The 18,122-nt window shown below is 37.0% G+C and overlaps 1 protein-coding gene across 1 annotated transcript in view; it reads right to left on the bottom strand.

Annotated features, from left to right (window-relative positions):
• Positions 1-18,122, bottom strand: part of SCFD2 (sec1 family domain containing 2) — a 393,678-nt gene that overhangs the window by 325,226 nt on the left and 50,330 nt on the right. The window contains exon 4 of the mRNA XM_059923024.1: positions 3,362-3,537. Coding sequence (XP_059779007.1) covers positions 3,362-3,537 — 176 coding nt within the window. The remainder of the gene's footprint in view (positions 1-3,361; positions 3,538-18,122) is intronic.

The following is an 18,122-nucleotide window of genomic DNA, read 5'->3' as shown; positions in this document are numbered from 1 at the left end:
CTGCAGAGGAAATACAGGACAACCAATGAATCACAGCAAGAAATAGGAAAACAAATATTAATACAAAATGCAAGGTTGTTGGACACGTGATCACCAGTCAAAAGTCAAGCCAAGAGTATTCCAATACACCAGCAATGAGCAATTAGAAAATTCAATTTACAACTGGTATTAAAATCATTAAAATACCCATAAAAAATCTAGTAAGTTTCTTTTATAGAGAAAGGCATAAAACTGGGCATGTTAATTTTAACACTGTGGTATTAATTCTGTGATGGATAAACTGACCACTGAAACAGACTAGAAAGTGAGATACAAACCTATTTTTATATGAGATCTTAGTATATCATGTATCATTGAGAAAAGGATGAATATCTTTTGGTTCCAAATAACAGAAAACCAACTAAAATGGCTTAAACAATGAGAAGAATCATCATCTCACAAAACAAGATATTTTGAGGTAAGACTCAAAGTCATCTTTAAGGATTTAGGTTCTGTTTATCTTTTTCAGGATCTCAGCGAGCTCCCTTCATTATTACAAAATACTCAAAGTGTCACAAACATATATCAAGAAAAAGGAGCTTGTTTCTTCATTATATATTTTTCTACAAGGGCAAAAGAAGATCTTTCTTAGAAGCACCTCCAGCAAGCTTCGCTTTGCCTCTCTTAGGCTAGAACTGCTAAACCAATCATTAGGTGGGGAGATGAGAATATGAATATAGTCTGAGACCAATCAGGATTTGCCTGAATCATGTGGGAAAAGAGTGGACACTGGAACAAAACTGGTGTTCTGCCAACATGAGAAAGAGGGAAATGACTGTTAGGTAAGTAATCTACAGCACAATGGAATATTTCATAAATGGTGTGGGGAGAATAGGCTATCCATATGGAGGAAAAGAAAATGAGATCCCAATAATATCATAAACAAAGATAAATTCCAGGTGGATTAAAAATTCAAATGTCAGGGAGGGTGGGAGGGAGATGAAAGAGGGACGAGATATGGGGATATATGTATATGTATGGCTGATTCACTTTATTATAAAGCAGAAACAAACACACTACTGTAAAGCAATTATACTCCAATAAAGATGTTTTAAAAATAAACAAAAATTCAAATGTCGAAAACAAAAATTAATTTTTAGTGGAAAATACTGAACAGTATATTTAGAAATTAGGGGTACAAAAAGATTTCTAATATAAAACATAAATAAGAATAAACCATAAAAGATAATAGTCATTAACTAGAGTACATCAAATGCAAAAATTTTGTACAATAAAACATATAGGAATTAAATTTAAAAGCCAAACCACAGTCTGGGAGAAGTATTTGCATGACATAAAACAGTTTTTTCTGTTACCTAATAGATAAATAAGTATAAAAATGAGCAATTGATAGAAGAGGAAAACTGAATAGCTAATAAATACTCCAGAAGGTGCTCAGCCTCATCAGTAGCCAGAGAAATGCAAATTTATACAAAGATAGTATTGACCCATTATAAAAAAATGTTTAAATTTGATAATACTGAGTGCTGGACACTATGCTGGGAAACAAACTGTCATCCAGTCCTAGCAGAAGGGTCAACTAGTTCAACATCTTTGATAATCAGTTTGGTGATATTTAGTAAACTCAACAATATGCATGGTCAACAAAGTAACAATCCTCTCCAAGGTATATGCCCTAGAGACACTCTCTCACATGTGGGCCAGAAGACAAGTTCCAGGATACTCATCTCATTCTTTCTAACCACACACACACACACACACAAATATGGAACAGTCTAATTATACATCAATATGGATTCCATAAATTGAATATTTATACAATTAAATCTATACATGTCAATTTGGATTATCTTAAAACAGAATGCTGAGAGGGAAAAGCAGGTTGTTTAGGGATACTTATAATGTGATATCACTTACATAAAAAGTAAAACCCATAGCATAATACTCTGTATTATTCATGGAAAAATAAATATTTAATAAACATATAGAAACAAGGAATCAAGCTTGTGATTACCCCTGGGAAAGGAAAAAGGAGAATCAGAGCAGGAAAAGGGTATAGTATCAGAGACGCTTCAACTTTATGTCATTTTATTTCTTTAATGAAAAAGGATATAAAGTAAACATAAAAACTAGTAAATTATATTGAATCTATGTGTAAGGTACATAAATATTTGTCATATTATTTTATGTGTTTGAAATACTTTATAATTTTTAAAAATACATCTTCTTAAAAGTTTCCTATGAAAGTATTTTATCAATAGTGAAAAGGTCCTACTCCACATACATCTCTCTTCATGAAAATTACAAATGAGGACTTCCCTGGTGGTCTAGGGGTTAAGACTCCACTCTCCCAACGCAGGGGGCCCCGGTTCGATCCCACACGCCGCAACTAAGATCCCACATGCTGCAACTAAAAAAAGATCCCACATGCCACAACTAAAGATCCCGCATGTGGCAAGGAAGATCCCATGTGCCACAACTAAGTCCCGGAGCATCCAAATAAATAAATAAATAAGCTAATACTTTAAAACAAAAAAGAAAATTACAAATGGAGTTTGCCTCCCTTTCGTCTATTATAAGCATCATTTTTAAGCCACATGCTATATGTTGTTTAAGGATTAGAAAGTAGTGTCAGGGGCTTCCCTGGTGGCGCAGTGGTTGAGAATCTGCCTGCCAATGCAGGGGACACGGGTTCGAGCCCTGGTCTGGGAAGATCCCACATGCCGTGGAGCAACTAGGCCCATGAGCCACAACTACTGAGCCTGCGCGTCTGGAGCCTGTGCTGTGCAACAAGAAAGGCCGCGATAGTGAGAGGCCCGCACACTGCGATGAAGAGTGGCCCCCGCTTGCCAGAACTAGAGAAAGCCCTCGCACAGAAACAAAGACCCAACACAGCCATAAATAAAATAAATAAAATGAAACTTTAAAAAAAAAAAGACCACTTATTGTAAACATTTAAAAAAAAAGAAACAAAAAAAAAGAAAGTAGTGTCAGAAGAAATGTAAACAGTAGCAATATTCTACAGGAAAAGTAGCAAGGATTAAATAAAGATGCCATGAAGATCAAGAAAGGTCCAAACTGCATAAAACTGAAAAGAGATCTTCAAAGTTTAGTCAAATACTCAAAAAACATTCTAAGTATTGAGTGAGAAGCCAAAGACGTTACTGTCAAAAAAAAAAAGAAAGTAGATATAGAAACAAACTGCTACTTGAATTTTAAATTGGGGGCACTTAGAGAATATGATATAGGGCATATGTCAACAATATGATTTATTACTAAGATTATAATAAATATCAAAGTTTTTCCCTGGAATTAAAATCTTTAATTATTAATATCCCAAGAAGCTCCCAGAGCAACATACCTGGAGAAGGAGCCTTTCAAAAGCCAGAAAGTTGTCCCACTTGGCAGTCTGCGGGTGTTTCAGAGTTTGAACAGTGGCCAGCCCAAGCTGTAGGAGCCCACAGTGATTCCCTAGAGCTTTGAGGTTGTTCTTGAAGAGATGAATATAGGACATGAGCTGTCCCGGAGTGACTCTCCCTGGAAAAACATACAATTTATCAGTGTACCCTCTTCTGGGAGTGGAAAAAATAATGAAGAGAATGCCATTAATAATACTACTGCAGGGCTTCCCTGGTGGCACAGTGGTTAAGAATCCACCTGCCAATGCAGGGGACATGGGTTCGATCCCTGGTCTGGGAAGATCCCACATGCCGCAGAGCAACTGAGCCCGTGCACCACAACTACCGAGCCTGTGCTCTAGAGCCCGCGAGCCACAACTACTGAAGCCCGCATGCCACAACTACTGAAGCCCGCGTGCCTAGAGCCCATGCTCCGCAACAAGAGAAGCCCCGCTCACCACAACTAGAGAAAGCTTGCGCACAGCAACGAAGACCCAATGCAGCCAAAATAAATAAATAAATAATATAAAATAAAATAAAAAAATACTACTGCCTTACATCAGCACAAAACTTCAGAGTAAACTGCAAGCTTGCCGAAGCTATTGTGACTCTTAAAACAACATGGTGCCAACAGCAAAGTTGAAACTATTAACTGCGTTTTGCAAGCAAGAAAACACACGTTAAGTGATCTTGCCAAGGCCATATTGCTAGTAGAATTCATTTCATAATTCTGAAGTACCCCATAAATAAGTTATCAAATAAAGTCATATGAATAAATATTTCTTGAGCTCAACATGGAGTACCTCTCCAAGACAAATGATATAGCAATCTAAGAGGCAAAAAAGTAAGGTTTCTAATTGTGTGCGTATGTATATAAAGGAGAAATCTGTTATGACTATAGCTAAAACTTTATCACTGATATCCGTGGGTTCATGACAATATTCATGAGCATAAAAGCTGGCTGTTTATGGAACAAAAATGTATGGAGAACTAGAGTGGCAATAACCCTGGAAGATGAGGTATCAGAAGAAATGGTTTGGTATGGGTGACACAGCACATTTACTACAATGGTCACCTCTATCTAGAACGAGACCCCCACTTCATAAAAGACTGGAGTACCAAAAACAAACAAACAAAAACAAACAAAAAACCACCTGTTGAAGATTCACTCTTTCAGAGCTTCTAAGTCCAACTTTTGCCTATAGCAGTCCTTCCATTTAGTCGCTTCCCACTCTAATATGTCAAATTTCACTCCTGCCATTCATCAATGCTATGGACTGAACTCCTGAACCACAGATTCTCCTCATTGGGCAAGAAGATGGCAATGGGGCCAAACATAGATGCAAGTCAAGTAATTCTTTCCTTTACATCTTACCTACACCCTGTTTGTGGTTTACTCTCTGATGCCTGAAATCCCAGTTTGTTTGTTATGTCTACGTTTGTTAATATTTGGCAATGGGACCACCTGTATTTATTTAGCACTTTATCGTTTATACAGTGCAAGTATGTCCTCTTCTGATTTTCACAGCAAGTCTATGGAGTAGCAAATAAGTGAGAGTTCAGTGTCTTACACGGTGCTAAATGGCATTTGTCAATTAATGGTTTTGCTACAGACTATAATACACAAAAAATAAAGACCTTGTTTCAAGAAACTTATAAGCCTGCAACATATTCTATCTTTTCATTACATATTTTGAAGAGATTAAGGATTTTGAAGTGCCTTATTACCTGTTTATCAGGGTGAGCATGTAAAGAATAAAAACAGTGGGAATGATGAGCACGGAGCTGAGTCTCACTAGTTTCTTTGGTCCCTTGGCGAAGCATAGTTCATTCCTGATTCTCAAGCAGCAAGCTAATGATTTGCTTGCTTAAGTACTAATAGAGAAGAGCCTCATTAACCCTTTCTCTGCTTGGTTTTGAGTCAGGTTGATTAAGGTATAATTTACATACAGTAAAATTCATCCTTTTCTGGTTCAGGCTGTTCTCAAATCAGTTCTATGAATTTTGACAAATGCATGTAGTTGGGTAAGCACTGTCACAATCAAAATATAGAATATTTCCATTACTCCAAAAAGTTCCCCCTTTGTAGTCAATTCTCTTTTCCCACCCCCAGCCCTTGGTGAACACTTATCTGCATTTATCTGGCTTCTGTCCCATAGTTTTGCCTTTACAGAATGTTCTATAAGTGGAATCATATAGTATGTAGCCTTTTGAGTCTGGCTTCTTTCACTTTAGCATAAGGTATTTGATGTTCATTCATGTTGTTGCTTATATAGGTAGTTTGCTCCATTTTCTTGCTAAGTAGTAATCCATTGTATGAATGCGCCATGGTTTGTTTAGCCATTTATCCATTCACCGGTTAATGATCATTTGAGTTTTTTCCAATTTTTAGAAATTATGATAATTAGTGATGCTGAGCATCTTTTCATGTGTTTGTTGGCCATCTGTATGTCTTCTTTGGAGAAATGTCTATTTAGGTCTTCCACCCATTTTTTGATTGGGCTGTTTGTTTTTTTGATATTGAACTGCATGAGCTGCTTGTATATTTTGGAGATTAATCCTTTGTCAGTTGCTTCGTTTGCAAATATTTTCTTCCATTCTGAGGGTTGTCTTTTCGTCTTGTTTATGGTTTCCTTTGCTGTGCAAAAGCTTTAAGTTTCATTAGGTCCCATTTGTTTATTTTTGTTTTTATTTTCATTACTCTAGGAGGTGGATCAAAAAAGATCTTGTTGCAATTTATGTCAAAGAGTGTTCTTCCTATGTTTTCCTCTAAGAGTTTTATAGTGTCTGGCCTTACATTTAGGTCTTTAATCCATTATGAATTTATTCTTGTGTATGGTGTTAGGGAGTGTTCTAATTTCATTCTTTTACATGTAGCTGTCCAGTTTTCCCAGCACCAGTTATTGAAGAGGCTGTCTTTTCTCCATTGTATATTTTTGCCTCCCTTGTCATAGATTAGGTGGCCATAGGTGCATGGGTTTATCTCTGGGCTTTCTATCCTGTACAAATCAAAATTACAATGAGGTATCACCTCACACTGGTCAGAATGGCCATCATCAAAAAATCTACAAACAATAAATGCTGGAGAGGGTGTGGAGAAAAGGGAACCTTCTTACACTGTTGGTGGGAATGTAAATTGATACAGCCACTATGCAAAACAGTATGGAGGTTCCTTAAAAAACTAAAAATAGAACTACCATATGACCCAGCAATCCCACTACTGGGCATATACCCAGAGAAAACCATAATTCAAAAAGACACATGCACCCCAATGTTCATAGCAGCACTATTTACAATAGCCAGGACATGGAAGCAACCGAAATGCCCATAAACAGAGGAATGGATAAAGAAGATGTCGTACATACATACAATGGAATACTACTCAGCCATAAAAAGGAATGAAATTGGGTCATCTGTAGAGACGTGGATGGACCTAGGAAGTGTCATACAGAGTGAAGTAAATCAGAAAGAGAAAAACAAATATCGCATATTAAAGCATATATGTGGAATCTAGAAAAATGGTATCGATGACCTTATTTGCAAAGCAGAAATAGAGACACAGACATAGAGTACAAATGTATGGATACCAAGAGGGAAAGGGGTGGGGTGAAAGAAATTGGGAGATTGGGATTGACACATATACACTATTGATACCATGTATAAAATAGACAACCAAGGGGAACATACTGTATAGCACAGGGAACTCTACTTAATGCACTGTGGTGTCCTAAATGGGAGAGAAATAAAAGGGAGGGGATATATGTATATGTATGGCAGATTCATTTTGCTGTGCAGTAGAAGCTAACACAACATTGTAAAGCAGCTATACTTCAATAAAAATTAATTTAAAAAATAAATAAAAATAAATTGAAAAAGATTCACAAATCAAAGTCCACCAACATTTTCCAAAAAAAGAAAGAAAGAAATTGTGAATAAAGCCTTCAGAGTTAAAAACCTGTACAAAGATGTTTTTCTCCTTTTTAATCATTTTTCTAATGTAATAAAGGCAAAGTATATTAAAATATTTAAATATAACATGTTCTGTTAAAACTCTGGTTTATTAACTCACACATAACTGGCAAACATGAATAATTTTAATATTACACAAAAATATCTCTTCATTTGTCATTTTTACTCATTGTAACATTTTGTGCCGCCAAATAAGAGCAGCTGAACATAAAGTAAACAAACATAGCTGAACTCTGCAAGCCACAAGAGGAGCTGAGCACTGATTACATTCCTAGTTCTTCTTGGCTCTGCTTGGCCCCGTGCACTGTCTTGGGAGTGCTTCCTGTTTGGTTCTCCCTGACCTTCAGTGCATTTTGCCTTTGCCTCTATAACCAAACAGCCTCAGCTCCTCTTTACATTACCTTCCAGTGAGCTACCTTCAACTCTTCTGTTCACATAAAGTCCCATATATGCGGTAACGTTTCTTTATCTATAGTCTTTATCTATAGAAATTTGGCCAATCTTTTTAACTGTGCTAGTATTTTTATCGTTTACGTTAGTGCTCTAATTATAAATTTGTATCGATTTTTGAATGGGCTTCTGCTAATGATATTTTTTTTATCACGAGCCCTGATAACTAGTATGTGATTTTGCAAATCAAGTTTTCCAGGAATGCGTGTAAATTATAGCAAAAGCACTTATACTAATATGTAGACAAAGGCGGCAACTCTACTAAAATTAAACTGTTGGTTGGTGGGCAGGACTGTCAGGGAAAATTTCAAATGTTAATTCAACAGCTGTCATGAGAGAGCCAGAATCTTGTGTACAAAAGATGGTTTCGGAGTTTTGTAAATAATGTACGAAAGGTTCAGAGGGTAGCATGAACACATCGGTTTACATCCTCTTCTCATTTCACCAGAAAGACAAAAAGGAATTAAAAAGGGAAAGGAACACACAACAAAGAGATCGTGAGATAGTCCATAAGCAGACAAGACTTCAAGCACTTTTCCTCCCCATCTGTTGGTTATCTTTGTAACTTACATTACATACTTAAACTTTCTTCTTTGTTCTGTCAACTACAGATGGCATGCTATGGCTTTTCGTCTTCTAAGCAGAGGATATTAGTTCCCCTTACCCTTCCCTCTACTTCATATTTCCCCCTTTCATCTTCCAAATCATCTGTACTTTTATTTTCATCCGGTCAAGATTGATAGCATTTATATTTTGTTTTGTAACCATAATTTAGTCTAATGTGCTTTTTCTATAGCATGATTCGAAAACTTCAAAATTAGTCAATAGTGTCTGTATCATTATAAACTATATAACTATTAATGACAGACCCAATGTACAAGCTATGATTACATTTCCTTATGCATATAATACACTTGGATCCTAGAATGCATATGGGGTTTTTCTGAGGGGGTGGGGAAAGAGCATTCCCTGCTTTAATCAAAGTTGTAAAGTCTCCTAATTTCAAATACACTGTCTTATCTTTGAAGTCCGTGTTGTGTTGTTTGTTTGTTTTTTTAAAATTGAGGTATAGTTGATTTGTGGGGTTTTTTGTTCTTTTTTATTCCCCCTCCCTGAATACTTTACTAGCAAACTCCTTCATTCCCCAGTTCCATCATGGGCAGATTGTTCTTTAGGCCTTTTTGCACAGTCAGCAGCCTGGAACGCCTTTTATTGCTCTCCTCTATTGGAACACCGCTTCGCTAAATCCCTGATTTTTCTTTCCTGCTATACTGCCTTGTTTTGCTGGACACCCTCAAGTAACTTCCTCGGAAAAGATGTGTGGAAAGCAAAGTTCTCTTACCTCTGAAAAGGCTTTTTCTTGCCCTCGAAGTTTAATAACAGTTTATCTGGATCTACAATTCAAGGTTGAAAATAATGCATTGCTTCATTATCTTCTGGCTCAGGGTTGCTCATAAGAAATGTGTGCTAGTCTCATTCTTGTTTCTTTGTAGATAAGCTTCTTTTTTCCATCTTGAGGTCCATAGGATCCTTTCATTCTCTTGTAACTCTGAGGCGTCACAGTGATTGTGTCTAGTTTAGAGGGTTTTTATTCTTTCCACTTGCTTTTCAGTTAAGCCTATTCTATATACTTGATATGTCTTTCTTCACATCTGGGAAACTCTTACATTCTTTCTTTGCTAGTTTCCTGTCCTCTGCTTTCTCTCTCTTTCTGAAACTTCTAATAGTTCTTGGGCCTCCTGACTTGGTTCTCTATATCTTTTATCTTTGGTATCATATTTTCAATGTCCTGTTCTTTCTATATTTTAGGAAATTTTCTTGATTTATCTTTAAACTTTGGCTGAATTTTATTTTTACAATAATATCCTTATTTCTAAGAGCTTCTTTTTTAACAAGAGCTTTATGAGCTTTAACTCACATACCATAAAATTCACCCTTAAAATGTACAATTCACTGATTTTTACTATATTCACAGAGTTATGCAATCATCACCACTATATAATTTGAGAACATTTTCATCATCTCAAGAAGAGAGCCTATACTCAAATTTCCCCAGTTATGAAAAAGATATACAGCTATCAATCTATACATATTAGAATATAGCCTGAATAAAATTTTCAGTTGGGAGATATAACTGTACTTAGTTATACCAGTAAACTGAGAAATAGCAGAAATGAGAACATTCAGGTAATTATAGCTATAATAGAATTCTGGCTTTTTTATATGTAATAATACTATGGTCATGCACTAAAAAAATTTTTTTAATTGAAGTAACAGAGGAATAGAAGAGTACTAAATCATGCAGCAAAACAAACAGTAAAAATAAGCTTCCTCCCCTCCCCCCCCAACCAAAGGCTTTGCCTAGAATATGTGACAAGGCACTGCAGCAAAGAAGGGCCATCTGCCCAGAAGATACAACCAATTTCAGACTCAGAAGCCTCAGGTATAATGGAGGTGAAAAGTGAGGGGTATAACATAAAGTAAAGCTTACACATCTTAAGTATGTAGTTCTGTTCACTGTTACACACACATCTATCCACGTAACCACCACCCAGATCAAGGTATGGAATATGTCCAGAACTCTAGAAGATTCTGTCAATGCCTACCTAGTCAATAAGCTCACAACAGCAAACCATTACTTTTAACTCTCTCAACACAACTCACTTTTTTGTCTGCTTTTGAACGTCATATAAACAGAAGTATACAGATATACTATTTTGTATCTAGCTTTTTTAACTCAACATCATCCAAAATCTCAGTCTTCTTTTTCACTGTGTTTTATTGTTCTATATGACTATAATAGTTTCTCTATCCATTCTACTTTGAAGGATATTTAGGTTTTATAGTTCAGGGCCATTATAAATAATGATGCTATGAACATTCTACTACATACCTTTTGCTAGACTCATTTCCATTGGATACATGCCCAGGTGTGAGACCACTGGATCAGTGTACACGTATCTAAAGTTGATACTGCCAAACAGTTTTCCATGGTTGTATCAATATAACCACACATTTTAAATATGATCAAACTTAACATAATTTTAAAAGTATACATACAATGTTTAAAACCTGGCACAACTGTATAATTAAGTTTCCTTCATGGTATTTTACACTGGGTAGCCAAAACTCTAATAAGAGAGAGAGAGAGAAAAAAAAAAAAGTCACAATGGAAACCACATTGCCATATTCTTAGTATGCACCTTTATTTTATTTTTCTCATTGTTTGTTTACTTGCTTATTTACTTACTTTCTTACCTAATTACATAGAAAAGGCCTGGAAGGCAAGATACTGATTTCGGAGCAAAGGTTACATTGAAGAGTAAGATGATAGGGAGGGGGGATAGACAATTACTTTTTATTTTACTAATGTTATGATATGAATTTTAAAGACTATTTTACTTTTTAAATAGTCTCTCGGTTCTGATATAAAATAATGTCTGTTTCATGTGGAATCAACAGACCAGTATTTTTCTCTGGGAAATCTGAGTCTATTACTATCACTGATTTGTACAATGGATGATTTGTACAATGGATGAAGCATTGGCTTTCAACAGAAAAAGAAATATAAGAGTAATACGGTGTCAGTTTCCCACCTCTACTGAGGTCAAAGGACAAAGAAATATGGTTAACATGCAGGTGGAGAGATTTAAGTCAGACATGAGAAAAAAATTCCACGATCGTGATGACTATTAGGCATTGAAACAAGTTATTAAAGCGGGGAAGAGGGAAGACATTATAAATCTTCTCCCGTAGGGATTTGAAGGGCAGTATATACAGCCAACTGTATAGCGAAAGTTGGATAAAACCCAGCTGGGAATCGATGTCCATTTTTGTAACACTATAAATACTGAAGAAGGATTTCCTGGGATATGCTTTAAACAGTATATGTTTCTTGTTACACAAATTTTTGAGCTCTATAGTATTACAAAGACAGAATAAGAAAGTAATGTGAAAAGATCATTTTAATTATATGAATCAATTCAATCAAATGGACCCAAAATTGAGAAATCTATTGCAAGATACGTTTTCAGGATAGTACAGAATGAAGTATAACTGCTGCAAGACCACAGGTCACAAATAGAAAATAAACAGCTCTCCCTGAAATTTATACAAAAACAGTGAAATATAAAACCACCAGAAACATTTACGGTTTGGCTTTCTTTAGAAATGCAGCCTTCCTGAGGCTAAGTTAAACACTGCATCAGTGTTTATAAACTCAGCAGAGAGCACAGAAAGGAACAGATAGATTACCCCTGTTATCTAAGGGGCAGATTACCAGCCTGCCAGGTAAGGAGCCTTTCCTTGGTGGGTCTACCCTGACTTGGAAAGAATAGCCTCCAAGTAAAGCAACTCCCACCCCACAGCCATGGATCTTCCCTTGGGGTTTTTAAACTCCTAGCCCATATTCTCATATGTTGAGGATCCCTTCTGTTGAGAAAATATAAAGATTAATAAGAAGAGGAGGAGGAGAAAAAAAGAAGAAAAAGATGCACCAATTAAAGTTAAAAATATAGAGCCAGAGGGGAGATGCTTGAAGATGGGATATTAGAAATTCAGATTCCCATTTTGTGGATGAGGAAACAGAGAAACAGAGGCAATTCAGGTTCTGTTTTAGGTGATGAAGTGTAAGAAGGAAATATTTGCTTAGTGACCTTAAGGCTTTCGGGCACTATGAATTATTAATTCAATAAAAACTCTTTCTGTCTCTTCCTCTAGATTCTCTTCTTCTTCACGCCCCTAAATGGATGTGTTCCTTACGACTCTGCCTTCAACCCTCCTCTCACTCATTCTACTTTCTTTTCCTGGATGATCACCCTTATGTTATATTTCCTTTAGAAATTCACTACTTAGGCTCCAACATAATCACTAGGTAACTAAATCCCCAATCTCCACTTTCACTTCTGGAAATCATTACTCTAGTCACATGTTTTCCAACTAAGATGATCGGGAAGCAATCATACAGGCAATGTAATTCCACCCCTAAATCTGGTAGAACACTCTTCATATGCAATTGTATGACCATTGGTCATTATTTTCATAATGTCTTTTATCTGCCCAGGAGACAGTAAATAATTTTATCATGCTATATCCTCCTTTTACAGAACACGTTGAATTTCACAAACATTTATATGTTACATAATAAATCATCTCATCTAATTGTCGGGTTAGCAGACAATAGAATCCCCACTTTGAAGACAGGAAAACAGATTCAGAAAAGTTAATTAACTTGTTCATTTGCAAATAAGACAGTATTTTTTCACGTTTCCTATCCCCTACAAGGACCTAATTATATACTATGAACACATAATAAATACCTTTTAAATGAATGAAAATAATTGTCCATTATGGCTAAATCTGGATAATGTATAGAAAAAATTTCAATGAGTTTTCCCCCTTCTACTGATTCCAGTGATCTCTAGAAAACTGTGCTAATCTTGGACCCCGGAAAATATGATACTCTTTTAAATAATGGTTCTCGGAGGTGTTCCATGGACCCCTGGGTCCTTGAGGCACTTTCAGGCAGTCAGAAAAGTCAGAACTATTTTCATAATAATACAAAGATGCTACCTGATTTTGTTACTATCCTGTGTTTGTATTGATGGTACAAAAACAGTGGTGGGTAAAAGTGCCAGTGCCTTAGCACCAATCAAGGAAGTGGTACCAAATTATACGAGTAGTCAGTTTCACTTTCAGAATGGCCATGGTAAAAAAGCAAATGTTACTAATTTTATCAAATCTCAACCCTTAAGAAAACATCAATATTCTGTGTAAAGAAATGGGAAATACACAAAAAGCACTTCTGGGGCAAACCAAAGTATCAGTGCAACCATTACCTCAATCAAGGAAAAGCACTGATGTGATTACTTGAGTTGTGAACTGCTGTTCACACTGTTTTAATGGCATAAAATTTGTACTGAAAAGACAACTGAAAAAGTATGGCTCTTCACACACTTTTTCCAACAAGTAAATGAAGTGAGTCTGTCACTTCAAGGAAAACAATTAACAGTTTGTATTGTCAATATCGAAACTCAAGTTTTCATGTGAAATTATAATTTTGGAAAACTTGTATCTGCCCCTATATCTTTACATTCCTAATACTTAAAGATGTTCTAATGATATCAGTGGTGATATTGACAAATGTGGCTTTGTTATATTGTATAACATATGTCAACATTTCGAAAATCTGCATAATTTAAAGAACCAATATTGTCCAAGTGACTAATGTACAATGCTATAAAATAATATGTGCATAAAAGAGCCACTCAAAGCGCAAGAGACACCAATGGGTTTTAATGTACCAGAGTATGGAAAATTCAGCAATATGGTTTCATATTCCACACTGCAATTAACCTGTAAGAAATTACCTCTTGTAAACCTGGTGCAGTATCAAAGAATATCTGCAATTTTCTGGAAAGTTATTAAAATACTCCTCCCTTTTTCAACTACGTATCTTTGTAAGGCCAGCTTTTCTTTATATACTTTATCCAAAATAATATATCACAACAGATTGAATGAAGAAGCAGATATGAGAGTACAGCTGTCTTCTATTAAACCAGACGTTAGAGATGTGCAAAAATGTAAAGTGGTACCACTCTTTCCCTACATTATTTTATTTGAGAAAATATAGTCATTTTTCACAAAAATATGTTACATTAACATATAATAGGTTTATTATATTTTTATATTAATTAATATTTTTAAAATTTTCCCTGCTTGAATTCCTGACGTGATATTTTCTTTCTATCTATCTCACGTGTATCAATAGATATACTCCACATAAACAAAAGCTCTTGGTGTCCACATAGTTTCTTTTTTTGTTGTTCATAGGTTGTTGTGAACCCCAATAGTTTTTTTTTTTTTTTGGTCGCACCACATGCCTTGCAGGATCTTAGTTCCCTGACCAGGGATTGAACCTGGGCCCCCAGCAGTGAAAGTGCTGACTCCTAACCACTGGACCACCAGGGAATTCCCCTCAATAGCTTTTAACAATGTAAAGGGGTTCTGAGACCAAAAAGTTTGAGAACTGACGGTCGAAATCAGTGTCACTCTTGGATTCCATAGGAGGGAGATAGAAAAAGCAATCCATTAAATAAATACATAACAAATACCAACTGACAGTATTAATTCAAGAATTTATTTATTCATTCCATAAACACTTACTGAGTATATAGTAACTTCAAGGTCTTGTGTTAGGTGTGGACAATACTAAGAAGCACAGATAAGAATTCTCAGCCCCAACTACTCAGGGTCTGGTGGTGACTGCTATAATAGAAGTATGAACAAAAACAGTACCGATAGGGATAGAAGATGTCATCTTTTAGAAAGAATGACTGGGGATGCGAGATATGATGGAGAAAATGTTGGGGGAGAATTTTAAAAGCCTGGAGAATGAAATGAGCATTCTTTTTTTGGAGGGAGGAGAGAAGTAGGGTAAGGCTTTAAGATCAGTAGCAATTATTAACCAAGTATCTATGTGCAAGGCACAACAGGGGATACAAAAATATCTACAGTCTTCCAGGAAACTAGAATTAAGGGAAAAAAGCATAAAACAATTATCAGAAAGAGGAAGATAACCAGAAGAGCAGAGTGACATGAAGACCAAGGGAAAAGCATCAAGAAAGAAGACATGATCAGATGCTACAACACATCAGGAGGAACAAGAAATATCATAAAGGAAAGTTGTAAATAGAAATATTAATGCATATAACTGAAAGTAGAAATACACATTGTCCCTCTACTACTCCTTCACATGCATCAGGCAATCCATTCATTCAAGCAGCAAGTACTAAGCCACACACTACATACCAAGCCAAACAGCCAATGGAGAATATGAAATGGACACTGTCTAGCAAAGTTTTGGATCCACACACATTTAACTACTTTGCACTGTGGTAACTGCTAAGACAGAGCACTAAGAGAAATAAGAGAAAGAGCTGTGGGTCCTCAGAAGCGAGAGCAATCAATGCAGCTTGCTGAGGAGGGTGTAGGAAGAAGGTTAAAGGGGAATTAGATATGGTTCCACAGAGAAAGTGACATTTGTGTTAGATCATGAAAAATAAGGTGGGTTTGACAGGAAAGTGTTTGTGTGTGTGTGCATGCATGTGTGCACAAGCACGTAGTGTAAAGTGAGTGGTTATATTAGTCAAGGTCCCAGCAGGAAAAAGATGGCACTCTAACAGGAAAAATAAGGCAAACATAACAACAGGAATTTCTAAGAAGTTAGGCTAAGGGAAATCAGGAGTGTTAAGGAAAACCAACAAGGGAAGGGTAGAGGGAAGCAACCAATTGCATCCTGGCAGGGATGAAGCCAGGCAAACAGTACCCTAACCATACCCTCCCCCCCACCCTCTAAATCTCCTGCCCATGCCTCCCATTGGCCAAACCGAACTGAGACGCCAAGCGCAGAAAAGCGTACTGAGGCAGTCCATAACGGTTAGCCTCCAGAAGCACAGGCAGAGAAGGGTGGAGGGGATCTGGAGGGACAATCAAACGAGAATATTTCAGGCGAAAACAACAAAGACCTGGATCTACAGAAGTTCCTGCTGAGGAATGGGGAGTAGGGAAGAAAAGCAATTTGAGTGGATGGGTGAAGCATGAGGCTAGAAGTCAGAAAGATTTCTAAAATAGCATGCTAAGGAGTTGGGACACTATCTTCAGGCAGTGGGGAACCATCAAGGGGTTTTAGACAGAGGAATGGCACAACCATATCTGTGTTTGTGGCTCTGTAGCCACTCCTCCCACCCCCAGTAGTTTGATTCCTGATACAGAAGTCAGACAGACCCGGGTTGTATCCTGGCTTACTTGCTATAAGACTATCAGTCAGGGCCCAGGTAGAAGGTAGAAAATACACCAGTTATTTGAGCAGAGAAAATTTAACATAGAGAATTGTTAACTGGGTAAATGAAAGGTAAAAAGAGAACTCCAAGGTATCATGCAGGCAGCAACTGTTGGAAGCAGCTACCACCAGTAGGATGGAAGAAACACAGAGGCTGGAATTATACCTCTTGAAAACGGAGTGCTACTTGGCTAGGCTGGTACCTCTAAGGGGGGGGGGGTGCCATGAAGCTGGTTCTGCAAGTATTGGAAGAACTGCAAACTGGATTCAGTTGCTCCCACAGGAAGGACCTGCCACTGCTGGGGTGAAGAAGTGCTGCTGGCATGACACTGACAAGCAGAAGCAAAATGCACAGGCAGCAGGCAGAAAGAGGCAAGTTGCTTCTTCCCCTTCCAGCCTTGCAGTTTCCCTCTGGCACCCCTTATCAGTGTAGCCCACCAGGAAGCCAGCTGAAGAGCAGAATGTGGTCTGCACAGTGCCAGCCCCAGCACCACAGAGCAGAAGGGTGGGTTGAGATCTGGGGCGGGTGGGAGGGGGGAAGAGTACCAAATTGACAAGACTACTGGGAGGATTAAATGAAACAAACTATGTAAACTTGTTATAATGCCTGAAACAAAGTAGCTATCCAATAAAAGTCAATTCCCTTCCTCATTCCCCAAACTGTGGCAAGAGCTAATACATGAAGACAAGGATATGTGAGAGTTCAACAGTGTACGTTCCCTATGAGGCATCCAGATTTTCTTATCTCTTATCAATTACCATATATCAAATCCTACGTTAGTCTTATTAGGTTTTAACCTATCCATTTTGCAACGTTTCACAATCTCCACACCCAGTTCACACACGCACGCACACATGGATGTGTATGCATGCATGTTCCCCTTAATCCCAAACAAAATTCTCCATAATGAAGGCAAAAGATATAAATGTGATCAAAACACAGAACTGGATGAACTCAATACCAATAGTAGGAAGCAGAGTACTCTCAATAATGTTGAAAAAAGTATACGTCGAATAAAATTTTAGTGTTTGGATTTATTGCTATTTTTCAAAGCCAGTACTGCTAAACTCTAAAAGTAGGAAATGATAGTGGGTGTGGCATTGGTGGGAAGCAAAAGCACTAATTTCATCTGGGACTTCATTAAGAGAAATATGGTGTCCAAAAAGAGGCAAAGAACAACACATCTTTACTCAGCTCTGGACATCACATTTTAGGACGGACATTAACAAACTAGAACTTTGTCAGTGGCTCAGAACTAGAAAATGTGTTGGTTAAAGGCTAGTCTTTTCACAAATGGTTGAAAAAACTCATCACATTTAATTTGGAAGGGAGAAACTGATGGTGATTATATGGAGCTATCACTCCAGTGCCACAAAACAAGGAGAGTAAATTCAGAAGCTTCACAACACAATGGATCAGATTATCATCTGGAAACGTAGCTCAAGAGATTTTCCTGTAAAAGTGT

This window comes from Balaenoptera ricei, chromosome 5 (assembly GCF_028023285.1).
Source record: "Balaenoptera ricei isolate mBalRic1 chromosome 5, mBalRic1.hap2, whole genome shotgun sequence".
Lineage (NCBI taxonomy): Eukaryota > Metazoa > Chordata > Mammalia > Artiodactyla > Balaenopteridae > Balaenoptera > Balaenoptera ricei.
Note: the sequence above shows the minus strand (reverse complement) of the source record. Positions and strands in the feature narration are given on the sequence as shown.